The following is a 25,522-nucleotide window of genomic DNA, read 5'->3' as shown; positions in this document are numbered from 1 at the left end:
GGGATTCTCATTACGAGGGGCATGAGCTGTTGCAAATAAAGTGGATAGTCCATACCTCTGACTTTTCAGCAGCTTTACCACTTATACGAGTTGACAGTTTTAGGCCAGCGACCTAGGCGGTACAGCGAGCTGAGGGTTTTATAGCGAGTCCGTCAGTCGATCGTCGGGAACTCGCCAGGGCTTCATCAGGAGCTCGCAAAGTGCTTGCTTTACAGGCTTTGAGCTTCGGTGGTGTGTGGATTTCGTTTAACGAGGTTGCCAGGGATTTTTCGAGCTCTGGGTGATTGGGTCGGCCTATCAAACTGAGCTCGGCCCATAAAGGGGTAATGCGGAAATAGCGTATGACAACCTACAATAAGAATGAGACTCATTTTTTCAATATAACTTTCAATGATCAAGTTAATATATCGACGTCAATTGTAGTATATAGTAATAATATGTAACAAATGACAAATTTACCTATTAAAATTAATTTTTTTACAAAAATGTATTGTAGAATCAGTAAGGAATCATAATAATGTCACATGAATGATCAAATTTTAGATTATGGACCAATTTTAATATGTGGGAATATGGATCTAAATCAAGTTTGATCTAGTTATTTGAAGCAAATTTTTTACCTGAATCTAATATACTCTCAAAGTTAGATCTTAACTTAGATCCAAGCTCTTGCCTTGTCGCTTAATACTATTTTCATTTCTCTTCTTAAATTGGGACTTGGGATGCAAAGCCGTTGTGAAATTTATTGGAATGGGAGGCCACTGCGCGGGAATTAGCGGACTACTTCAACTTAGCACCTCAGCTCTGGCTAGGGTTTGAATTTGGAGCACTCTTCTACTCCTGGATTCACAAACGAAGTTCCTTCGTCTTTCCCGAAGCCATAATTTTCTTCTCTACAGGTCTCTCCTTCTCCCTCTTCCTTCGTATGTATGTGGCTTTACATTCATATACGGTGTAGGTATTTTGTAATCGGTTCCGTGCTTCTATTCATGCATATCCATCGACTCTCTCTCTCTCTCTCTCTCTCTCTCTGAGTTTCTAATTTGAGGTTTGAATCGTTTCGGTATTACCAAAAGAGTTAACTAGATCTAACAATTGTTTATTTCCGCCTTCATGATTTCTGGTTTTGAAACTTGAATATCAATGCGCCTTAATGCGGTTGCTACTACTTATTGAGTTCTGCATGTATATATAGTCCTGCGTCAAGCGATCACGAATTCAAAATTTTCTCTCTGTTGTTTGGATAATATTTAGTTCTGAAGCAGTTCTTGGGGACTAACAAAGAAAGTTTCAATTGGGTGAAGAACATGTATAGTTCTGAAAAACAAGAAAATAAAACAAAATTTGACAATGTTTCACTCTGTTTTATTTCACTTCATTGATCAGTTATTCTCTGTACTCCTGATTGATTATATTTCGCGAAGTTTTGTTTTGTTTAATTCAGCCATTTCTCTGTATATATTCCCACGTGTATTGCCGTTGAATGAATCACTCTCCTTTTATCTTTTGTTTCTCAATTCATTTTTAGAATGGATTAAATACTTCATTTATCTTGATCCACCGATCTGATATCTATAAGCATTTTCACATAAAAATTTCTTAACTGACAATAAAACAGAGATCGGTAGACTATTTTATATATCTTCATAAGTTGAAACAGAGTGGAAGCGTAAAGGCTAGCACTGTTATATTTACATTGGCAGGATGATCTGATCTTGATTTTAATATCGGTTAAATCTCTAAATGCACTTCATGGTGGTTAAGACTAGTTAAGCTCACTGACTAGCAAGCAACGCAATGTTCAGAGAGAAATTTCTGAGCTGGTATTGCATATACTTTCATAGCAACACTCAACCTCTACACACAAATAATATGTAAAATACATTGTTTTAAAGTATATGCTATATACTCAAATGCGAAACTAGCATTTGTATGGATCATGAAAGAAATTGGAGGCAGCAAATTGGGATGATGATTTAGGAACCTAATATGAAGCATAGAATTCTGGGTTCATCCTCATACTTCAGCACCAACATTCACAAGTGTTTCCTCTCAGAATTAATTAACTGTTTTTTTTTTTTTTTACTGGTAATGACTTTCCTATTGACATCCTACAAATTTGATATCACTTCTCCAGCGTTAACGAACACTATCCGAATGGGAAGCGAAGACGCCGAAGTCATGAGGAAACGTGTCAAGCCAACTGTATGTTTATTTGTACTTCTATGTCCATCCATGCAAAGAACAGAGAGAGAGAGAGAGAGAGAGAGAATTGCTACCCGGTGTTTGGCATGCATGAACATCTGATTGATTATAGTTATTAGATGGAACAGAAAGAACCAACTCCGGGAGATAGTGCTGCTGTTGAGATTGTTGAAGAAAAAACTGAAAGCAATCCTGTGGCATCTGAACAGATGGAGCTTCACATCACTCGCATTCTTGAGAAGATCGATCACTTTACTCTGCTGGTAACTAACTATGCTGTTCTACAATTTAGATCTCAACATTGTCTCAAATAATTAAGGCCATACATGCATATCTCAAGCTTGAGGTTTTACCATGTTTAGTACCAACTACTACGCGTTCCTTTTCGACATAGTTATCAGTACTTACTAATACAAGCTCAGCTAGTTTAATTTATGCCGTTGAGAATCAACTTGCGTAGGTGTCCGAGTTACTGGAATCTGGGAAGTCACTCCTCCACGAACTAAGTAACGAATTCGAAGAGCGAGTGATTTCGTGAGTATATTAAATGAAATCCAGAATTATGTCATCCAACGTTAAGGATTTAATTACAGAGTTTTGAGCTTCTCTCCTTGCAGAATACACAAGGAACAGGTAGAAAAATGGCAAGAAGAGATCAAAGAACTGCGGATGCTTGATGCCTCGAATGAGGATTTTAACGCTCTTCTGCAGAATGCTGGGTATCTACTACAGAATGTTCACACCGATTCCTGAGAGAAACTTGCTAGAAATGTACCATTTTAATAAACGTGAGCGTTCACGTAGTCGCCCGGTTAGCTATATTCATGATAGGTCCGTCCAATCACCTTTAGCTCAGGATACGGACTGTGTGCGCTCATGTGGACAGGTCTTTACCATTTTAAAGATGCAATTATAAAGATCCATGTTACCATTTGTTAGTTCATCCACCTTGGGATGTGTCAACTGCCATTATATGTTAATTTCACTTTCACATTGCCCACAATCAAGCTCAGCATTTGGCGTCTTCAATCATGACTTGTCCTACAATTAATCTCCCTCGTTTCGACCACGACAGCAATCTCTCTTGAACTAAGGTGAGGTGCCCAGTAACCTGCACCGATGCAGGTGTCGCTGGAATTCCAGGCTTCTTCTCCCCGTGTTTCTGGAGGAATTTCACCTGTTCTAATGCCAATCTGGCTGACAGGATTGGCTTTCAATTCATGGTTAGCTGCATGTCATTAAAAATGTCCTGACTAAATATTTAAATACCATTTACGCAAACAAAATTACTATTTAAGCACTCACTTATAACACTTGTTGTATATTTAAGTATTGTTTTCTATATCACATCAATATAAATATATAACACATTAATACATAAATATCATTAAAAGTATCACAACTGGGCTTATCTCAAAAGTATGAAACCCTGTATGCACATGGCAAGAGGGATAGGAAAGAAAATCCAGATCTACTTTCTTCGTCGTGAGCCATCCTTTTCTGGAACTTGGTCTTCAATTTTGTCTTCTATATAAGCTTCTTTTCCCATTCGTCAAACAGTTACAATTATAATTTTGTCCCTAAAATATTAAATTCTCTCATCTATACACACACACACACACTGGAGGGGCAACAAATTCTGCAGTTTGTTAATACTCTTCTTCAACGACGTGGTGATGGCGGCTGGTGATTCCTCCATGCCTGTCGCAGCAGCAAGACATGGCGGGAGGGCGTCCTTAGACCGGAGAGCTCAGCAGCAGCAAGAAGACTCGTTCACATGAAGACTAGTAGAAGAATTAATGTTGGCTATGGCTATGGGCTGCGCCTGCTATGCCAGGAGGAGGAGGAAGAAGGGAGGGAATAGTGAAACGGCGACATCAGATGATCAGGAGAGAAACAGACACTACGTGATGAAAGAGGAACAGAGTGTTGATATTGGAGAGCGAGAGACCAGAAAATTAAAAAAAAAATGTGCATATCACACAAAAGAAGGATGACATTTTTCCTCGTCTTGTTCATGTGTTTACCAGACAAGGTAGGGACAACATCCCTGCATTCAAGGCACACAATTACACCTAGCTTACAAGAACAAAGAAGCATGTCATCTTGATTGTCAACAAAATGTTATTCAGGAATAAGCATATACTTACATGAAGTGATTCAAGCCGTTAGAGATTTGGATTTTCAAGATTTACTTTTTGTGCTTCTGCCCGAACGCTTGCGAGGTTCAATTTTATCTCTCTGCAAAGCCTAGCTTCAACAAGTTGAACTGGCAACCACATCTTTGGCTCCACATCAACAACATACGAAAGAGTTGAATGAAATTTTTGTCCTGCCAAGGAATCACTGTCTTCAAATCTTTCTGCGTTGTACTGCACCACTCAACCTCTGAAAAATTGTTAGCTCTTCTACAGAGTCCACAAGTTTATCAAATTAAGCATCAAGTTTGCATTTCAAAATGTGCCATATTTTGCATTTATTTGAATGCAGAACACAACCACACGGTCCACATCTAGGCCAGAGAGAGTTATTGAAACATCATTGTTATTATTGTTTTGCAAAGACAACTTAATACGACCTTCAGTAACATAGCAAGAAAAAGAAAAGACTTCAGTAAATGCAACCCAACTCAAAAAGACTCCAAGTAGCAAGTTAATGTTTCCATGTCTATTGTTTTCTGCTCATGAACAGGCTGCTGTCAACGGATCAAGTTCAAGGGTGATTAGCTAAATCTGCAGTTAATCCCTCCAAAGACTTCTGTCCTTGCTGACCTATGTTGAAGCTAAGGTTCGTTAGATAGAATCCTTCAATCTCTTGAACACAAGCATGCGGAAAAAAGTTATTTATTATTCCGATTGCCTTCATTCACTGAGAAAATTTATAGGCAATCCCTAGAAGACTCCTATCAGGACACTGCTAGTAACGAATTTTAAGTCCCTTAAAATACAAGGGCTCCTAGTAGTAATGAAAAACTAACAAAATAGGAATAAGAATAACTTTAAACCTTAATCAAAACCGAATTAAGAATAGGCCTATTTAGTTTTGGGTTTAGTGGTCATACATTTATAAATTTTATGAATTCGAGGTCTAGGAGTCTCGACTATAACATCACCCCCTGCTTCGGAAATAGACTTTGTCCCCAAGCTCAAAAGAAGGAAAATTAGCCTTAAGAACTGCTTCCTGATCCCAAGAAGCTTTAGTTGGAGACAAATCAACCTAGTGAATGAGAAATTCCCTTGTACCATTATGGATACACGAACCCAACACCGTCTTCAAACGAAAACTGGGTGGTGCTTCACATGGTGGAATTGTAGGTGGCATGGTAGGTAAGCCGCCATGAAAGCGCTTCAAGCACGAAACACGGAAGACAGGATGCACCTTATTGTCTGTTGGCAAGGAGAGTTCTCATGTGATGCTGCTGATGCGGTGGAGCACTCAAAAGGGTCCATAGAAATGTGGAAATAACTTCCGATTGGCATGAGAAGTTATCGAAATCTATTGGAAAGATTGCAACCGCAGTAACACCCAATTCCTTACAGCAAACTGGAGATCTCGACATCGTTGCGTCATGTTCCCAAGGGTATAGTAGTAATAGATAATAGATGTATTCCTTTTGTTTGTACTTGCTGTTAGTTTGGATTGAACCAGTTGTACTTAGAAGTAGCTCGCAGTTGTACCTAGAAGGCAATAACCCTCAGTTATACTTGGTTTGAATATTTGGCAGCCCTATTGGCGCCAAATCATTGCATAATTCATAGGCATGAATGAATAGATTTGAGATATTTCTGATTACTCTCCTCCAAATTCTCTCCATCTCTCTCTCGATCTTTCTCTCCCTCACTTTCTGTTCTTTTGATTCTCCCTACATTTCTACTAAATTTCCCCCTCATTCTTACCACTTGGTGAGAGAACCCTGTCAGATCCTGGGATCTGACACGTTGGTTAGCTTGTTTCTTCATGGAGCTTGACCTTGTATCAAACATTCCTTTAAGGACTTGAGAACCGTATCCCACTGCTGCAAGGCATAATCCACAACCTCTAACTGAGCAATACTTGAATCATAGGAGAGCAACGCGCCTATAGACCACCTCAAATGGTGTGGACTAGAAGGCGGAGTGAACCCTGTGTTATAGCAATATTTAGTCCAAGGCAGCCAATACAACCAGTCTCGAGGTTGATCCCCCACAAAGCATCGCAAATACATCTCGATAATCCTATTGACCACTTTCGTTTGACCATCTAATTGAGGGCGATAGACGGAGCTAAAATTGAGAGTAGTGCCAAATAATCCACAAAAAGGGCAAGTGCCATCATGCTTTTAAACCAAGAGTACGGGAGATAAGAACTGTGACTAGTTGGGCTGAACAATCCCTTGTTTCAACATGAGCTCACATTGTTGCTCAATTTAGTCCTTTTGCAGATATAGATATCGGTATGGTTGCACGACCACTAACTTCATTCCAAAGAGTAAGTTGATGCCGTAATCACATCTTTGAGGTGGTGGTAACCCGTTAGGTTTAACAAAAAGGTCGATCAACTCTTGTCAGGTTTAGCAACAAGGTAGGTAAACTCCAACAATAATTTGTTAACATTATCTTCCAATCCAGGGGCCTGTGATCATTGCATCAACTTACTCCCTAGAATAAAGCCAATGGTTGTGCGACTGTACCAATATCCGTACTTGCAAGAGGACACAATTGAGCAACAATGTGAGCTCATGTTGAAACAAGGGATTATTCAGCCTAGCCAATCACAGTTCTCATATCTTGTACTATTGGTTAAAAAGCATGATGACACTTGGCCTTTTTTCTAGATTATTTGGTACTATTCTCAATTTTAGGTCCGCTTATCACCCCCAATCGGATGGTCAAATGAAAATAGTCAAAAGGACTATTGAGATATATTTGCAATGCTTTATGGGGGGATCAACCTCGGGACTAGTTGTATTGGTTGCCTTGGGTTGAATATTATTATAACACGGGATTTCACTCCGCATTACAGTCCACACCCTTTGAGGTGGTCTATGGGTAAGCTCTTCCCTAGCTGTTTTCCTATGATTTGGGTATCGTTGGATTGGAGGCTATGAATTATGCCTTGCAGCAACAAGATACAATTCTCAAGTCCTTAAGGGACTGTTTGATACAAGCTCAACCTACCATGAAGAAACAAGCTGACCAATGATGTCGGGATCTCTAGTTTGCTGTAGGGGATTGGGTGTTATTGCAGCTGTAACCTTCTCGACAAACTTCAATAACTTCTCATGCCAATTGAAAGTTATCCTCACATTTCTATGGACCCTTTCCCCGTTGCATCGGCAGTGTCGCGTATGAACTCTTCTTGCCAGTAGACAGTAAGGTGCATCCCATCTTCCATGTTTCGTGTGCGAAGCACTTTTATGGCGGCTTATCTGCTGTGCCACCTATTCTGTTGCGAGAGACACCACCTAGCTTTCATCTGAAGACGATGTTGGATTTGCCTATCCAACAAGGTACCGAGATATTTCTCATTCACTAGGTTGATTTGTCCCCCAACTGAAGTTTCTTGGGAGTAGGAAGCAATTCTTAAGGCCAATTTTCCTTCTTTTCAGCTTGAGGATAAGCCTATTTCTAAAGAAAGGGATGATGTTATGGTCGAAACTCCTAAACCTCCAATTCAAAAAATTTAAAAGTGTAGGACCTCTAAACCCAAAATTGAATAGGTTTATTCTTGTTTTGGTTTTGATTAAGGTTTAAAGTTATTCTTATTCCTATTTTTTTAATTTTTCATTATGTTTGATTCTCAGATCTGGTAAGGGTTGTTTTAGGTAGAATTGGGAATTAGAGAGAATTTGGAGGCAGAGTTAGACTGAAAGAGAGGGAAAACAACAAAGAGGAGGGAGAACAGAAGGTTCAAGAAAGAGGGAAAACAGAGAAGTGGAGGGAAATGATTCAATTCATATCACATGATAATCCCCCATCCTCTAGCTGTGGCTTATTTATAGCCTTTCAACCTTAGTAATACAACTAATTCAAAATGTATAACCGGTGATGCACAACTGATTCTATAGTTAAGTACAGACAGCAAGCATAAGAGAAAACATAATTACTGTCCTACCCCTAGGAACGTGACAATTACACCCTCCCATGAAACAGTTCTTGTCCCTAAGAACTTGCAGCGTCTAGCTACAGTTCAACCAGTCCTTGTTTTCACTATCTAATTTATCATTCTCTCTTTCGTTCTCCTTTGCTTTTCCTCACTGAGGAGTTGAAGTGTAGCAGTGTTTGCAACCTTTAAATGTTCTTTCTTCAACTCAGTCATTTCTTCAAACTCAACAGCCTGTATAGAGTACAACTATGACTCTTGAGCCCCTTTTTGTAATAATTTCTGCAACTTCTTCCTGGTAATCACCTTGCACTCATCGGTTTCTTCTTGGAGAACAACCTCTTCTTCTTATTCTTCTTTTTCTTCATCTAATCCTTCCATGCTCAGTAATAGTCTTCTGCATTGGTGGTCTGGACAGAATTTGTCTCCACATTTTATAACACAATCCTTGCTACCTCCTCTACTCTAGTGTCGAATTTTTTATTGTATTAAGGTTAGTGTAAACCTGGGGATATCCTTGGTTCATTCCTACTATTGTAGCCCCAGGATTGCCTTCCAATTGCTGGCGGGTGGGAGGGCTATTTCTTGGTAGGAGTCCATGCCTTTTGAAAATGGATTCTAGAGCAAGCTTCTGTAACCTTGCTTTCTCTACAACTTGTTTGATAGTGGCTGGTTGCATCATCTTAATCGTCGGTCTTCGCTCATCATTCAAGCCATTGATGAAACTAGACACAAAATAAGGTTCATCCAGGGTTGTATGAGAGAGGATTAACAACGATTTCAACTCTTCAAACTTGATTTGATAATTATCTACCGAACCTTCTTGCTTTACCTTGTTGAACTCCTCTACTACATCCTCCATCATTGTTCTTTCCCCAAAACGAGCACATAAATCTTCTATGAATTTGTGCCAATTTAGTTTTATTCTCCTACTGCTCTAGCCTTGGAACCACACGTTCACAACATCATTAAGAGATGCGGCAACCAAATTCACCTTCTGGCCTTCAACCACTCGATAATGGTGGAAGAACCGCTCACAATGCTAAGTCCACCATTGCAGCCTGTCACCTTCGAATGTTGGAATTTCCAGCCTTGGCATTGGAGTATTATATTGATTTGTATAAGCTCTTTTGGTTGATGTCACTGGCACAAACTTCGATCGCTCCTCTATCTCCAGAGGATTCGAAGCATGACGTCAAGTCCTTGCTCTAGCTAGAATCGGAGCTGTGGTGGACCTTGGAGGGAAATCCATCAGCAAACTTGCATTTGGCATCCTAGAGAACATACTCAGGATAGTGCTTAATTGCTGGCCAAAATAGGAGAATTCTTCTCTGAGGCTAGATAAGTCTTCTCGAACGCTGGTGATCTCTACCTTGACATTCTTCTCCAATGACATCATTGCCTCTCGGTTACAACTCGTCTCCTCTTGAGTTTGGTAGAGTCCAATCTCCATCGTCTCAAATTTGATCTCCAATTGCTCCTCAGTCTGACAAAGCTCAGTCTCCGTCGTATGCAATCTGGCCTCCAACTATTTCATTCTAGTTCCTTCTGCCATCTACTCAATCCACCCGATCCGCACTAAATTACCTTGATTAACTCTTCTTGGAGATTTGATCGCGATTGCAATAAGTTCCGATCGCTCTACTCTACCCTTGATTGATGCTCTAACCTCCATTGATTGGTCGAGGATCTCCTTACTTTGATACCAATTGTCAGATCCTCAAATTTGGAAAGGGTTGTTTTAGATAGAATTGGGAATTAGAAAGAGCCTTGAGGGCGAGTTAGACTGAAAGGGAGGGAAAACAACAAGAAGAGGAGGGAGAATAGAAGTTTCAAGAGAGAGGAAAAATAGAGAATTGAAGGGAAAGGATTCAATTCATATCACATGATAATCCCCATCCTCTAGCTATGGCTTATTTATAACCTTTCAGCCTTAGCAATACAACTAATTCGAAATGTACAACTGGTGATGCACAACCGATTCTATAGCTAAGTATAAACATCAAGCATAAGAGAAAACACAATTACCATCCTAGGAACGTGACATGCTACTAGGAGTCCATGTATTTCAAGAGACTTCAAATTCGTTACTAGCAGTGTACCATTAGGAGTATTCTAGGGATTACCTATAAATATTCTCTTGTAAGTGAATGAACATTTTTATGCATACTTGTGTGCAAGAGATCGAAGGGTTTTTTTGAATGAGTCCTCGCTTCAACATAGGTCAGCAAAGACAGAAATCATTGAAGGGATTAGCTGTAGATTTAGCTAATCGCCCACGGACTCGATCCGTTAACAGTATCAAGTTACAATATTTATGGAAAGGAGGTTAAAGTAAGAGGACATGTATCTTTACTTACATCCAAACCCTTTCTCTCTATCTCCCCTCTAATTTGTTTCTAGTTACTTAATGTTAACGGAAAACTATAAATAGAAATAAATGTTGTTGGGTATATCTCACAAACCCAAATGTGACAATGTAATCCGCCCTCTAATTCAATATGAATTGGAGAGGTCAGTCGGGGATCTTAGAAGAAGACGAAGCAGGTGAGAGAGAGAGAGATTAGAAAGGGAGGAAGAGAGAGAGAAAACAGAGAGAAGATAACAGAGAAAGGATAGAATTCGTTTCTAATATTTCATACTGTTACAAGCTGAATCTAGGGCTATATAAACCTCTAGCATGGATGCTGTCATAGCAGATCCCACCCCCAATAACCAACTCTTTTGTCTTTTTCCCCAGGCCCCTTTACACTTGGACCTCCCCTTAAAATATCCTATCCCTTACCGTTGTAATATCCAAACTAATACCAATGGATAAAGTAATAAAACATAATAATATAACGTAAAGGAAATGACTAAGAAGATAGTTCAAATTTGTCAATAAATGGTCGATGTCGTGCCAAGACCATAATGTGTGACAGTATCTCTAACCATTGTCAAAATGCATCATTATTTCAGAAGAGTTTGGCAGAATTTCAAGTCTTAACAGTTTTGGCAAATTTCATTGCATTTCTTTAGACATACTGAAATTTCATTTTAACACCATTGTTTTGTGTCAGTGGACTAGGAAATGAAAATGTACTGGTCATTTCAGCAGAAAAGATATGATATTTGTTCCTTGGGCCAAAGTACTGCATCACAAGCACAAGGCCCAGAAATGACAAAGATGACCTCACCTGTTCAATAGACCATTTTCCTTGGAAAAGCTTGAAGTCTCCTTCAATCATCTGAAATTCAATATCACGCCTTCGACCAAAGGGAAGATATTCAAGTTCTCTCTCATAGCAATCAACAATTCCTTTGGCATTGAAGTTTAGCCCAAAAGCCAATTTCTGTTGTCCAATCTGCAAGACAAGGGAGAAAAGAGGCATTAGCATTTTTCATAGGTGCAAGTCATGAATCCATGCTGAAAGGGTGTTTTTTTTTTTTGTTCTTAGTGTATTGGTTGGTTTCAAAATATCAACTATGTAACGGAACACAATTCATTCACCGTCATTTCATGAAACTTTCCATATGAGGATGGTGTGGGAACTTTATCTCATCATTCCCTCCCTAAAGAGTTGCAATAAGAAGTGCATCTAGCATAAAATTTTGCCATGTACTTATTTTGCACAGATTTGTGTTTTGTTAATGTAACTTTCAGAAGTCAATTGACATTATGAATGTCGAGTCACCTACCCTAATTTGGTTAGGACAATATGCAGTCGACGATTATTATATGTAGGTGCAATGAGACTGAATTTCAATTCCTGCAAAGAAACTAAGTGAAGCTAACTTTTACTCCAAACTAAAAAGTATAATCCAAATAAATAAAAGGATCATGAAGTGGTATTCATCAGAAATTTCTGATGCAAGGTGCATATCAGTGCAGTCAGAAGTTATAAAACCCCAAAGGTTCAAGTGCAGTACCACTTGAAGCACTAAAAGGGTTGTCAACCTTTTCCTTTTTTCCATCTCGAAATCCAAAATAATTCTAACATGAGAATTAGATTGTAACAACTACAAGTAATCTCCTATCAGCATTTCCCTAGCCAAAGAAGTAACTTGATTTGTTTAAGATATCCAAGACATAAAATTCTGGACTTCTAGTGTTAAGTATATTTGTTTAGAAACCTGATGTGAAAAACACATTGCTCCGGCAACTGTGTAAAAGGATACATAATCAGAGAAGGAAGATAATACATAATGTTGGTGTATGCATCACAGGCACCATGCATCAATCTCCAACATGCCATGAGTGTTCACCACTCAACAACAAGTAAGCCATCTATTAGCCTCCTGAAGACACGCATAGGTCAAATATGTGTTGCTAGCTCAAAGTCACACATGCTGCACCCTTCCGTCAAGTTTGCGTGCAATAAGATGTGGCACTGGGAACTCTCCCTACTAAGCTAGAGAGACAGAGCTCTACAGACGAGTGAGTTGCCCTTGTCTAGAGCAACTGAGACTCCAGCTCACGCACTCACAAGTTGAATGGCCCCTTGCTTGAGTACACATCCTTGCTAAGGATTACAATTACCAGTATCTCCACCAATTGCCTCTCCCTCAAGTGCTGGAACTCCTTTAAGCTGACAGGCAAAGCAGCTCCATTACTTAATATTGCAGAATACTATTAGCAACCCAAATTACAGGTAAAACCTAGGTACTAACACAAGGACCCTTTTAAGGACTTGTAATTTGGGGATAGAGTTCAAAACTTGAAAAGCTCCTATGTCTCTCTCCTCCTTGGACCTGAGGGTTCTGCAGTGCCGGCCACTTTGGTTGAACGGCGAGAAAGAGAATAATCGCATAGCATGCTTTCCAATGTGCACAACCCAAAGGGAATTATTATTACTATAGAAGAGGTTTCTAAATTCTACCTGGAGAAGTCGGGCAAAGTTAGGTCTCTTTTCAAGCAATTTGCTGACAGCGAGGCCAGGGATAAAGTCAGCCAAGCTCTCGTAGCTGGTCAAAATTGCCCAAACTGTTTGAAGACTGGCGTCAATATCAATCCTGGAACGGATCCTGCGGGAGTTGCTTCCTGTCTTTTCTATCTCAATGTCGATAACTCCAGCTCCAGAAAGGTCGTCGTGACAATCATCATCATCATCAACGTCGCCTGAGGAGGCATCATTATTGTTGCCGTCTCTGCCGGAAAAAAAAGCATTACGAGAAGAAGCAGAAGAAGATGAAGATGATGATGTGGAAGTAGAAGAGTTGGTGATTCTTGGGGATGGCGAAAACGGAAAACGTGGGCGAATGATGGGGACACCGGGGCTGGGAGTCCGGATAAACGGCGACCGTCGGGGATTGAGATGATTCCCCCCAATCCTCTCCGAGCAGATAGGGAGGGCCTGCACGTGCTGCATCTGACTGACTCACAGAATTTCTTTAATTCGTCGCCACTGAATAATTGTTAATTTGTATGTACCCATGGGCCGGCCCAACGGACTGGGCCCGCAAGCCAGTTGGGCCTTTTTAAAAAAAAAAAAATTCAGCGAGAGTGCTCTGCAGTTTGCATACGTCGTACGCACCCATATGAAGTACAAACTCGCTGTATTTTTAAATTTATTTTAATATAATGCTATGCAGATTTATCTTCTTACAAATAAATGGGCTGATTTGATTCATACTAGGGATTGGTAGGATTATAATTGAATTAAGTCGAGTTAACTTTCTTAAGTTTAGAAGTGACTCAATGAGTTAGTTTTATCTCGAGTTTTAAAACTTGACTCGATATCAATTTTATCTTAAATTTAAATTTGTTTGAATCTATTTATGTGAGTAATAATAAATTTAAAGAAAAAAGTACAGTAAAATATGGTAGGGCAGCAAAAGACTACGTGCAATAACAGTAGTTGACAGCAAAACAAGAATGAATTTAAAACAAGATCAAGAATCGAGTTTTGTCAACGGTAATGTGGGAGTAATATCTCAAAATGAGAGACTCTTTGTGCACAATAAACACTGATTTAGTCATTATATCTAATTAAATTATCATAATTAACCCCCTCATATTTTGTCAGACCGAGTGGGGCACCTCAAATGAGCGATCATGGGATAAGAATGAATTTTTATTAAACTAAATATTGAACCGCTTCTGAATGACTCGATTTATTTGAAATTCAGCTGCTCAAAAAAGAAAAGTAAAGAAAAGAAAATTTAATAAATTGCGGCAGGCAATTGGTGTGCGTGGGAAGACGACCCGCCAGAAGAAGCCGACCCCGACAAGAAGAAGAAGAAGAAAGAGTATATAAAATCATCTCTCCTCCTCCTCCACCTCCTCCTGTTTTGTTGGATTGATTATACCAAAGCGCTTTGCTGCTCATGATCATCCTCTTCCTCACAATCATCTCATTCTCTCCGTCTTCGATCGGCTTCTCGTTCCCTAGCTGTGCAAGCCCAAGCAGTAGTAGAAGAAGAAGAAGAAGAACAATACCCTGATAAGAAGTGGAAGGAAGGAATGACGAAGGAGCTTGGCAGGATTACGGATGGCCTTTCCCTAATAGGCAAGGAGGTCCTGAAACGCTCTCTGACACTTCCTAATTCCGATTTCCAATCCCTATTCAAGAAGGCTGTCCTCTCCGTCACCGACCTCTCCGGCCTCACCAGTGGCACCCTCCACCAGTTCTCCGGGGAGGACAATGACCTCAACAGGAGACGCCGCGCCCTTCCTCAATATCAACCGGCCCCCCACATTTCGTCATCGTCGTCCCCATCTCCACACTCCAATTCCGATTCCAATTCCAAATCCTCGGATGGTCAGGAAATTCCCCTTCCCCACCACATACCCACACCGCCCTCTTCTGATACAAATACTACAACGGAAGCAGCTTCTCTCGTGGTCGTGGGTTCCATAAACCAGGCTAATCTTACTTCTAATCATACTAGTGCTGCTCGTGATCCAAACAACACCATCGAAGATGCAAATATTGGCGTCGTGGAAAATGAAGAGAAGCCTATGGCGACGACGCCGACGCCTAAAAGACCGAGCCCGAGGAGGCCCAGGGAGCGCAGAGTTCCTTCTACGCCTTTTTCTAGAGCCATTGGGTAAGTTTTGCCAATCCAAATCCAATCGCTGACCCACAAGTAAAAGATCAGAAGTCAATAATGAATCCATATCTCGCCCTGCTCACTCATCCACTTGCTCCCATCGATGGAGATGACTCTTTTTTTCTATGCATTCCATATGGGTTAGTTAACAATGCACTTACTTGTATCACTTTAAATGTTTCCCTTATGGCTCAATGCTTTCCAATTAAACCTTATTCTTCTCGTGTATAACTGCCAACAACTTCTAAGAACCTAAGCGAGCAGAGTTTTGTCAGAATCATGCGAAGTGCTCTGTTCTCAGTCAGCTTTTTTGGGGATATAGCTTTCCCCCATCCTTGCAGTCCCTTTCGACCTTACTCCTAACACTTTTTTCTTCCTGGTGCAGTTCTGGGTCCTCATTGCGCACAACCAACCAGGGCATTACCGACTTCACTGACTTTTGTGTTTCCTCAAATGATGCTCCATTACTCTCATTTTTTATTACTTTTTATATACAACAATCACAAAGCTTAGTCCCATTAGGTGGCTGTTATTATTATTACTGTTTTTTCAAAAGGGTAATGCCTCTTAACTAACTGTCATGCTTTACTAAATTTCTCCATTTTGTATTTTCACTAAGTGCCTTATCCATCCCGTTGTCCTTGCCATTTGTTCTGCATACTTTACTGCCTTATTCTACATAATGAAGAATTGCTGGTGTTAAGATTCTTGCCTTTATTTTTATTTATTTATTTTTGGTGTGTGAAAAACAATTTGTAGCCATAATTGTCAGAGACATGCTTTTCCCCTACCCCAAGTGTTTGTTGCGACGATCCAAAGTTCAATTCATCTCAAATATTCTAAAATAGAGCCAATCATTGGTACAAGATTAGTGTTGACTCATCATTTGTTCATATGATTTTTTTTCCCGGTCATGTATTTAAACATAAACTCTTAACTTATTTTGAAGGTTTGCTGGCCTAGGAGCTGGTCTGGCATGGGGGACAATCCAGGAATCTGCCAGGAGGCTCGTCTTTGGTATGCCTATCTCATCAGACAAGCAATCTGCTCTTTCACCATTCTTATCACAAAAGAATGCAGAACGTTTGGCTCTTGCATTATGCAGAATGCGTGGAGCTGCACTTAAATTAGGCCAGATGCTGAGTATTCAGGATGAATCTGTTGTACCTGCTCCAGTATTTTCTTGAACCTTCAACGTCATTTCATTTTTGTTTGATATATGTTTGCGCACATGTGTGTATGTTCACTAATAAGATATCTTATGATAATTGGTTGATGTGCATGTAATTTGAGTTCATACTATTTACTGTAAAAGGAATTCCTATACACACTTCTTTCTGTTTTCCTATTTTTCTACTCCAGAGCACTCACTTCCTTTTATCTGTTCTTTTTTGTACAGTTACTTTATTTGTCTGAAGGATTGTTGTCTAAATGGGTGTTGGGTTTAACAACCTCAATGTGGCACAATTTTTGGTGGTTGAATGAGTTAAGAATTTATATAGGCTCTCTTTGTGAAGAACATATTATCTGAGTTGCTACTTAAAGTTGTTGTTGATCATTTAATTAATTGTGCTGTTATTGTTGTAATTTGCTTTTATGCTTATGCTGTTGTGCAGTTAGGCGGTGGCTTAGGCTTGCTGAGTATATATATAATCAGCATTGCCTTCATTTTATGTATCTTGATTTTCTTTTTTGTTCATTCGGTTTCTCTAAGTAAAATCTGAGCATTCCTTTCTCTCTGTTGTGCCCTAGTTTCTTGCCCTAGTTTCGTCTGTTTCATAGTATCAGAGTCAACAACCAAAGTCTATGGCGTCTAACCGCGATCATAGTGTCTCTTCTTCCTTTTCACCTCATTCCTCTTCCTTGTTCTCCTCTGGCTTGCAGTCAGACTTTATTGCGATGGCGAAAGCCTTTAATTATATACGGGTTAGGCTGGATCAGAATAACTATATCTTTTGGAAGGCACAAGTTTTGGCTATGATCAAAGCTTTTGATCTCCAGTCCTTTCTCAACAAGACGTCACCTCCACCAAAGTATGTGATAGATTCGACAGCTGGTGACGCTAGATCTTCAGTGGTGAATCCAAAGCATTTGAGCTGGATGCGATCTGATCAGCTGTTGCTAGGATGACTTTTCTCCACAATTGACAATGAAGTCTTGGCGCAGATGATTCATTGTGAATCATCTGCCGAGGTATGGTTATCCCTTGAAAATTTGTATTCTCGCCAGACTATTGCCAAGTCTTTTCAACTAAAGCAGCAGCTTAGATCTATTAAGAAGGATTCTCTGTCTATAAATGGCTATATTCTCAAGATAAAAATGATAAGCCATTCATTTGCTGCTATAGGAGAGCCTCTAAGTGACAAAGGATTTGCTTCTTTGCAATCCTTAATGGACTTGATCATGAATATGAGACGGTTGTTAGCCGTATTACCTACCAAATGGATGATATTGATATTGAAAAAGTTTAATATTTGTTGCTGATGCATGAGCAAAGATTAACTTTTAAGAATCTATCGCATTCATCCGTTAATGTTGAGTCTATTGTGCCATCCTCAATGCATGTTAATATGGCTGCATATACACAGAGAGGTGCTGGAAATTCTATGAACTATAGAGGTGGTTTTGCACAAAATAGAGGTGGTTATGGAAATCAAGGGGGAAGAGGTCAGGGTAGACAATATGGCAGAAAAATTTATTGTCAACTATGTGGCAAGCTAGGGCATTTTGCTGATAAATGTTACCATTGGTTTGATAAAAATTTTCAGAGGAATTTTGCTCCTATGTCTAGTTAGAATTTTGGTTGTCCTCAGTCAAATTCTAAAGCATTTATGGCCTTCCTTAGTGATTCTAGCGAGATCTACATGAGTGATCTAGGTTTTGTTCAAGGGGCTAATTATAGTCATTTTTCTCAGCAGCCTCTAGATAATACCTCACAGTCCTCTCTGCCATATCCTTCTTGGTTTGTTGACTTTGGAGCCACATATCTTATAGCCTCCAATCTCAATAATCTCTCCTTGCATGCTCCTTACAACATAAGTGATAAAGTCTCCATTGATAATGGTAAGCAACTTTCTATCTCTAATGTTGGTTTTGGACAATTGTATACTCAAACTAACCATATCTCTACTATTCCATTATCAAATGTTCTACATGTCCCTAACATAAAAAAGAATCTGATTAGTGTCTCTCAACTCACAAGAGACCATAACCTTGTTGTTGAATTTAACTCTCATTCTTGTTTGATTAAGGACAAGAATTCTGGGCAGGTGCTACTCAAAGGATGTCTTAAGGATGGGCTTTACCAGCTGAGATCAACACTTGGTCATGCTGCTTCCAGTGCTTCTTCCCAACTTGTTGAGTCTAGTTCGTTTGTTAGCAGTACATTTTTATCAAATTGTAATGCTTTTCCTTTAAATAAGTGTAAAGGACAACATCCAATTGGTCATGGACTGTCACCTAGTGTTCATGTTGCCCACAATGATAAGATGTGTCGACAATGGCATGCAAAGTTAGGGCATCCATCATTCAATGTACTGCGTTTGGTTCTTAATAAAATTCACATTCCTTGTTCTTCTTCGATTCCTTATTTTTGTGATTCATGTAAAATTGGAAAACTCCATCAACTTCCATTTGCTGATTGTCCAATTACAACAAAGAAACCACTTAAATTGATTTACTTAGATCTGTGGGGTCCCTCTCCTACTTTGTTTATTGAAGGTTATCGATATTATGTTGTTTTTGTGGATGCCTATACAAGATATACATGGCCATACCCTTTGAAGCTCAAGTCTGATGCCCTATCCACTTTTATAACCTTTCATAAACTTGCTGAAACTCAATTTCAAACCAAAATTAAGGCCTTACAAACTGATAACCGGGGGGGGGGGGGGGAAGGAGTTCAAGGCATTCTTGTCTTATCTTCATAACAGTGGCATACAACCTAGATTTACTTGCCCCTATACCCATCAACAAAACGGTCTAGCTAAGAGGAAACATAAGCACATAGCATTGATGGGGCTCACTCTTTTATCTCATGCTAATATGCCACTTAAGTTTTGGGTTGAAGCTTTCCAAACCGTGGTTCATACCATAAATTTGCTTCCTTCCTCTCCTCTAAAATTTAAGACACTATTTGAACTTTTATATCATAAGTAGCCTAATTACCTAATGCTGCAATCCTTTGAATGTGTCTATTTTCATTATCTTTGGCCTTATAACAAGTACAAGTTTGATTTCCATTCAACCAAATGTGTTTCATTGGGTATAGTCATGTACAAGCAGGTTACAAGTGCCTGCATCCTTCTGGTTGGGTTTATATCTCACGACATGTGCAATTTAATTTAGATGACTTTCCCTTTTCTCGTTTGTTTTCCTCTTCCTCTACTACATCTCAGTCATGTTCTAATGGGTTTTCCACTCTATTCTTTCAGTCTCTCTCTTCTTCTTCCTTCCTCTAAAGTAGCACAACCCTTAAATTCCTCCTTGTCAAACACTGATTCCTCAGCTTCCTCGGCCATTGGCTCATCTCCTGCTGCCACCATTTCATAGCCTCATTCTAGACCTGCAGCTTGTGTCCTTAAATACACAGCTGCACCAGCACCTTCCACTCATCCTATGCTTACAAGATCCAAGGCCAAACAACTTCAACCTACCTCTCCTCATGCCTTAGTGGGTTCCCTAGAGCCTAGTTCTGTTCATAAGGCCTTTTTAAACTCACAATGGGTTAAGGCTATGAATGAAGAGTTTGTAGCCTTGCAACACAATAATACTTGGGATTTAGTTCCATTTTCTGAGGATATGAACTCATTGGTTGCAAGTGGGCTTTTAGAGTTAAATATAATCCTGATGAGACAGTGCTCAAGCACAAGACTCGGCTGGTAGCAAAGGGTTTTCTTCAAACATCGGGAGTTGATTATGTGAAGACCTTTAGACCTGTTGTTAAGGCCCCTACTATTCGAGTTTTCTTCACCTTACCTATTACTTTTGGTTGGGACATTCAGCAAGTGGATGTAAACAATGTCTTTTTGAATGGTGATCTTACTGAGGATGTGTTTATGTCTCAACCAGAAGGGTTTGTTGATGCTTGATATCCTTCTCATGTGTGTAAGCTAAGGAAATCTCTTTATGGCCTTAAGCAAGCTCCTTGAACTTGGTACACAAAGTTGAGAGTTGCTTTACAGTTGTGGGCTTTTATACAGGCTGTGTCTAATGCTTCATTGTTCGTTAAGCGAGCTCCTCAATTTGTGCTGTTTGTATTGGTTTATGTGAATGATATTTTAGTCACATGATCTAATCCAACAGCCCTTAGAGCATTTATTCAAGATATGGACACTAATTTTGCTCTTAAAACTCTAGGGTTGTTACATACTAGGAGGGCAGTTAAGTAAAATGTAATAATGCAAGTGGGAGAGTAGTAGAAAGTAAATAACAGAAGGTAGTTAGGCTATTTGTAATTAGCCTTGGGCGGGAAAGACCACTTGTACGCGGGGCATGGGTATAAATTGAAATCTACCCCACAGCAAGAAGTATCCAGATGTTGAATACACAATTCTCTACATTTCTCTCTTAACTTTCTATTCTCTCTCTTTCTCTTTCTCTCATCTTTCTGATCTCTCTCTCAATCTGATTGTTCTCACTTTTTGGGGAATTCTCTCGAATTTTCGGTTCTCGTTGTCAATTCGGGAGGATCTTCGAATTGATCATTGCCAGATCCTTGAGGATCCAACAATTTATCAGAGCAGTGCTTAGGCCACAGGAGTTGGAAGTAATCAATGATGGCCGAAGGAACGAGAATGAAGAGCTTGGAGGCTCAGGTGCAACATATTGGATCCACAGCAAGTGATCTCCATAATAGAGTGGATCAGTTGGAATTGGGGACCAATCGGAATCATGAGGCCATTTTAGCGGTTGATCGGAAATTAGAGGTAGCGGTTGCGCAGATCCATGATGATTTGGGAGTCTAGCTAATGGAGCAAATGCAGACGTTCGTAGTGATGTTTATGAGACAAAACCAGATGAACCTCTCGCCTAAGTTTCCCCCAAGGGAGAGAGTGGATCCCATACTGCCCGGACGAATGGGACTGATAGCGCAAGAACAAGGAGTGAATCAGAGGCCGTAAGAAACCTTTGAAGGTGACGAGGAAAGTGTTGAATTGGGATAGAGAAGGCGACCAGAGAATTAGGCTGGTCATAACCAACCAAGTATGCCCCTGCCACGGTTGAAAATTCCGTTATTCGATGGCCTCAGCCCTCGTTGGTGGATCAGAAGGTGTGAATGGGCGTTTGAATGATATGGAGTGATCGAGAGGCAGAAGGTGACTATGGCGGCATCATACCTTAATGACGTTGGTGATGCATGGTACCAGGGGTGGTCCAAAGTCAGAGAAGAGTGTAGGTGGGAGGAATTCCCGGAGGAGCTGTGCAAGAGGTTTGGGGATTGAGGCCTATCTGATGTGGTAGAGGAGTTCAATAAACTCAAACAGGTAGGGTCGGTGATGGACTACCAACTACGATTTGAGGAACTCAAGGCCTTAATGCTCAATCACAACCCATACTTGATGGAGGCTTACTTCGTTTTAAGCTTCCTAAGCTAATGATCCTTATTGACAGTGGGCACCCACAGTTTTTTGGATGAGGGAACAACTCGAAGACTGAAATGTCCCTTGATTACAACACAACCACTATTAGTGACTATAGCGAATGGAAGCAAAGTCTTAAGCAAATCAGCATGCGCTGGGTTCTACTGGGAGATGCAAGGAGAAGGGTTTAAGGTTGATTTGAGACTTTTAAAATTGGGAGCGTGCGATGTGGTGTTAGGCGTGGATTGAATGAAGCAAGTCAACCCAATTTGCTTTGATTTTAACAAGATGGAGGTGAAGTTTGAGAAAGAAGGTAAATCAATGACCTTAGCTGGGAGCAAGGAATGGGCAACCTGTAAGATGATAACAGGGAGAAGACTGTAGAAAATGCTCAAACAGAAGCTGAATCAGGTGGCTCAATTATTTTCAGTCCAGGCTGTGGAAAAGGGGGACGATGAATTGGAGGAGGAGGGAGAATTCCTAATAACGGTTAGCACAACTCCTCAAGCTAACCTTGAGGTACATCAAACTAACCTCCTTAATATGCTACTTATTGAGTTTGACAATTTGTTTGTAGAACCAGTAGCCCTACCCCCAACTAGACCTATTGACCACAAGATCACCTTAAACCTAACATCAACCCAATTAACGTTCATGCCTATAGCCTCCTAACTAGAAAATCGTTATAGAGAATCTGGTTAGAGAGATGCTCCAAAAATCTTTTATTAGGCCTAGCCACAGCCCCTTTGCTTCCCTTGTGTTGCTAGTAAAGAAAAAAGATGGAACATGACGGTTTTGCATCGACTACTGCCAACTAAATGAAGCCACCATCAAAGACAAATTTCCAATCCCTCTTATTGAGGATTTATTAGACGAATTGAGCCATGTTGTCATTTTCACTAAACTCGACCTAAGATCCGGTTATCATCAAATTCGGATGAATTCCCTTGATATACCTAAGAATGCTTTCCGCACTCATCAAGGCCATTACAAATTTCTTGTAATGCCCTTTGGCCTAATCAATGCCCTAGCCATCTTCCAATCCCTCTGATAGGCCACCGGTGTACCGGACCTACCAAAGACCAGCAAGCAGGAAGGGGAGAATAGGGAATTAGCACATGCAGGTTGTTACAACCAGCATGTGCGCATGGGGGTAGTTTTGTAATCCATAGGCTGAGGGAATAATCTGCATGTGCAAGGGAATTCGGTTAGAGAGGGGCAAAGGAGCAGTATAAAGAACTGAGAAGAAGAGGGAGAGGGGAGCTGAATTTTGATAGAGAATTGGGAGAGTTAGGGCCTCTCGAATGCCCTGTTTTATTCTTATTTTTCTTGCTGAAAAGTATTGATAGTTATTGATATTTGATTGTTGTTTGGATTTCTATCGGGGTTCCTATCAATTTGGTATCAGAGCATCATCGATCCTAATGGTCAACTTGACGGATCGAGTAGGGGAATTGGAAGGGAGGATGGACAGCCTGCAACGGGGAATGGATGCCATGAGGAGTGAGGTCCAATCGGTGGGGAAGAAGGTAGCGAGCTTGCTGGAACAGTTCGCTTGGATGAGAGCAAGGTGGGAAGAGCAGGAACGGAAGAGGAAGAACGAGGAGAGATGGGAGGAGCTTAAGGCAATGTTGAGGAATAGGTTCGGGCCCGCGCAGGAAGGCACGGTGGAAGAAAGGGTCCTTGCGCTTTGACAGTAGGGGTCCGTTAAGGACTACCGCCTTGGCTTCGAGACTCTTGACCTCACCGCTCACAGGCATGCCAAAGGCGTTGTTGGAGGGCCACTTTATCAACGGAATGGAGCCGGTCATCCGAGCCGAGACGAGGGTGTCGAGGCTGATTGGGCTGGAGCAGATGATGGACCTAGCCCAACCAATTGAGGAGATGAATTTGGTGATTCGTGGAAGCATTTTTGGACTTGGCCCAAACAAAGGTCAAGCCCTTTCATCCCCAATTTCAAATCACCAGCGGGTAGTGATATTGCCTCCTCCGATGATGGCACAAAAATGGGTGATGCCCAGCCTCGCCTCATCACACTGGCCTCCGGCCTTCGCTAAGGCAATGGGTGAGGAGTTGGGAGTTGCAATGTTGGCTGACGAGAAGACGGACACAGCAACACTGTGTTTGGAGGGTGCTGCACTTCCATGGGCCCAGTGGGAGCGAAGGAGACGAAGAGAGATTCGTGTGGGTAAGAAAGCAAACCTGAAAGACGAAGCCATAGGGCAGCACCATCGCATCTCTACTCAAGCAATGGCGAAGAAGGGGAAGGCAAAGAAGAAAAAGTCGGTGACTAGACTACCACAAGGTGACAGCAAAAGTGTCAAGAAGAAACGCAGGAAGAAGAAGAAGCTTCAGAAATACCAAGCTCCAGTCCCAACCAAAGACACCGCGATGCCAATTCAGTCCGATTCGGACGCCGACGATGATTCCTCCTCCGGTGAGACCAAGCCCGAGAAGATTTAGAAACTTCTCGAGCCCTACACTAGGTACTAGCGGATTAACTTCCTTGTCGGCGCCGCCGTGCCCGACGCTTTCCTCTTCACTCGCCTCCGCGATGCCGCGGATCGCGACATATCTTGTCGCAAGTTCGTCGTCTACGGCCTCGCGTGGGACACAATGCGAGAAGCCTTAGTCTCTGTCTTCGAGTCATGCGTCGAGACTGAGGATTGCAACGTCATCTTCAACCAAGTCATGGGCAAGACCAAGGGCTACAGCTTCGTCCAGTTCAAGACGAGACTGGAAGCGGCCAAGGCATTGAAGCAACCGAGGAAAAAGATCAGGAATCTGATGTCAAGGACGACGGATCTAGTAACGTCCAAGGAGGGCATCGTACCGATGATTGGGGCGCCATTAGGGGTCCAGTTCAGCCATCTCCTACCACATTTGATGAGAACAATCTGGAGGACATTTACAGTCCCCTTCGTTTTTTGAGAGTGAAACCATAGGGGAAGTGGGCATGGTGGAATAAACTTGTCCAAAGGCCTTTCGAGGAGGGTGATGAGAGAGGACTTAAGTTGGTGCAGTCAATTTTGAGGCCAATTATGTTAAGAAGAACGAAGTTTAGCATAGACCGAGATGGCAGGCCAATTATAGTTCTTCCGCCAGCAGACATTAAGGTGATTTATTGTGAACTCACAGAGACTGAAAAAGATTTCTACGAGGCCTTGTTTAAAAGATCCAAGGTGAAATTTGACCAATTTGTTGAGCAAGGACGAGTTCTCCATAATTATGCTTCTATTCTGGAACTACTATTGCGTCTTCGCCGGTGCTGCGACCACCCATTTCTTGTGATGAGCCGAGGTGATACTCAAGAGTATTCGGATCTGAATAAGCTTGCCAAGCAGTTCCTTAAGGTTGATCGGGAAGTGTTGGCCCGGGTGGGAGAAGTTTCAGTGGTCATACTGGAGGGCACATTTGTTAACTGGTTGAAGCTAAAAATCAGGACAGAAGTTAGGGTGTTACAGCCATCAGGTCTATCGTGAATCATGGAGACCGCCCAACGAATTGAAGACAAGATTCACATACTCCAAGCCCAAGTGGGTCCTGGACCACCTGGGAGCCCTACGATCCAGCAACAATTTCCTACTTTTCACCTTGAGGACAAGGTGAAAGTGCGGGAGGGG

The 25,522-nt window shown here is 41.0% G+C and overlaps 3 protein-coding genes across 6 annotated transcripts in view; 2 read left to right on the top strand and 1 right to left on the bottom strand.

Annotated features, from left to right (window-relative positions):
* The first annotated feature begins 2,091 nt into the window (after positions 1-2,091).
* LOC127798427 (uncharacterized) lies at positions 2,092-2,958 on the top strand. Its single transcript, XM_052331984.1, has 4 exons — positions 2,092-2,205; positions 2,325-2,468; positions 2,666-2,739; positions 2,823-2,958. The coding sequence occupies exons 1-4, from the start codon at positions 2,092-2,094 to the stop codon at positions 2,956-2,958; spliced, it is 468 nt and encodes a 155-aa protein (XP_052187944.1).
* A 523-nt stretch (positions 2,959-3,481) lies between these two features.
* On the bottom strand, positions 3,482-13,660 carry LOC127798545 (uncharacterized). 4 transcript variants are annotated; one of them, XR_008022412.1, is made up of 4 exons: positions 13,146-13,660; positions 11,463-11,630; positions 4,356-4,537; positions 3,482-4,255 (listed from the first exon to the last, which is right to left on the bottom strand). XR_008022412.1 is itself a non-coding variant. In XM_052332171.1 (4 exons), exons 1-3 carry the CDS (start codon positions 13,632-13,634, stop codon positions 4,374-4,376), a joined length of 861 nt encoding a protein of 286 aa, XP_052188131.1. In that variant the 5' UTR covers positions 13,635-13,659; the 3' UTR covers positions 3,483-4,255; positions 4,356-4,373. The 4 variants fall into 4 exon arrangements, 3 of the variants coding, with proteins under 3 accessions (XP_052188131.1, XP_052188132.1, XP_052188133.1); XM_052332171.1 differs by having other exon boundaries at positions 3,483-4,255; positions 4,356-4,577; positions 13,146-13,659; XM_052332172.1 differs by lacking the exon at positions 3,482-4,255 and having other exon boundaries at positions 4,409-4,593.
* Positions 13,661-14,474: 814 nt separating this feature from the next.
* The window catches only part of LOC127797324 (protein ABC transporter 1, mitochondrial), a 28,487-nt gene continuing 17,439 nt past the window's right edge, over positions 14,475-25,522 (top strand). The window contains exons 1-2 of the mRNA XM_052330136.1: positions 14,475-15,315; positions 16,268-16,493. Of these exons, the coding sequence (XP_052186096.1) occupies positions 14,729-15,315; positions 16,268-16,493 (813 nt within the window). The 5' untranslated portion in view covers positions 14,475-14,728. The remainder of the gene's footprint in view (positions 15,316-16,267; positions 16,494-25,522) is intronic.

The sequence above is a fragment of the Diospyros lotus genome, chromosome 3 (assembly GCF_014633365.1).
Source record: "Diospyros lotus cultivar Yz01 chromosome 3, ASM1463336v1, whole genome shotgun sequence".
Lineage (NCBI taxonomy): Eukaryota > Viridiplantae > Streptophyta > Magnoliopsida > Ericales > Ebenaceae > Diospyros > Diospyros lotus.
Note: the sequence above shows the minus strand (reverse complement) of the source record. Positions and strands in the feature narration are given on the sequence as shown.

What these genes read in the sequence shown, in the direction of transcription:
- LOC127798427 (XM_052331984.1), top strand. Translation starts at nt 2,092, where the DNA reads ATGACTTTCCTATTGACATCCTACAAATTTGATATCACTTCTCCAGCG. An exon ending in TCGATCACTTTACTCTGCTG is followed by an intron (nt 2,469 to 2,665) that starts GTAACTAACTAT and finishes CAACTTGCGTAG; the next exon opens with GTGTCCGAGTTACTGGAATC. An exon ending in TTCGAAGAGCGAGTGATTTC is followed by an intron (nt 2,740 to 2,822) that starts GTGAGTATATTA and finishes CTCTCCTTGCAG; the next exon opens with AATACACAAGGAACAGGTAG.
- LOC127798545 (XM_052332171.1), bottom strand. Translation starts at nt 13,634, where the DNA reads ATGCAGCACGTGCAGGCCCTCCCTATCTGCTCGGAGAGGATTGGGGGG. An exon ending in ACTTTGCCCGACTTCTCCAG is followed by an intron (nt 11,631 to 13,145) that starts GTAGAATTTAGA and finishes CTTGTCTTGCAG; the next exon opens with ATTGGACAACAGAAATTGGC. An exon ending in GAAAATGGTCTATTGAACAG is followed by an intron (nt 4,578 to 11,462) that starts GTGAGGTCATCT and finishes TGAGTGGTGCAG; the next exon opens with TACAACGCAGAAAGATTTGA.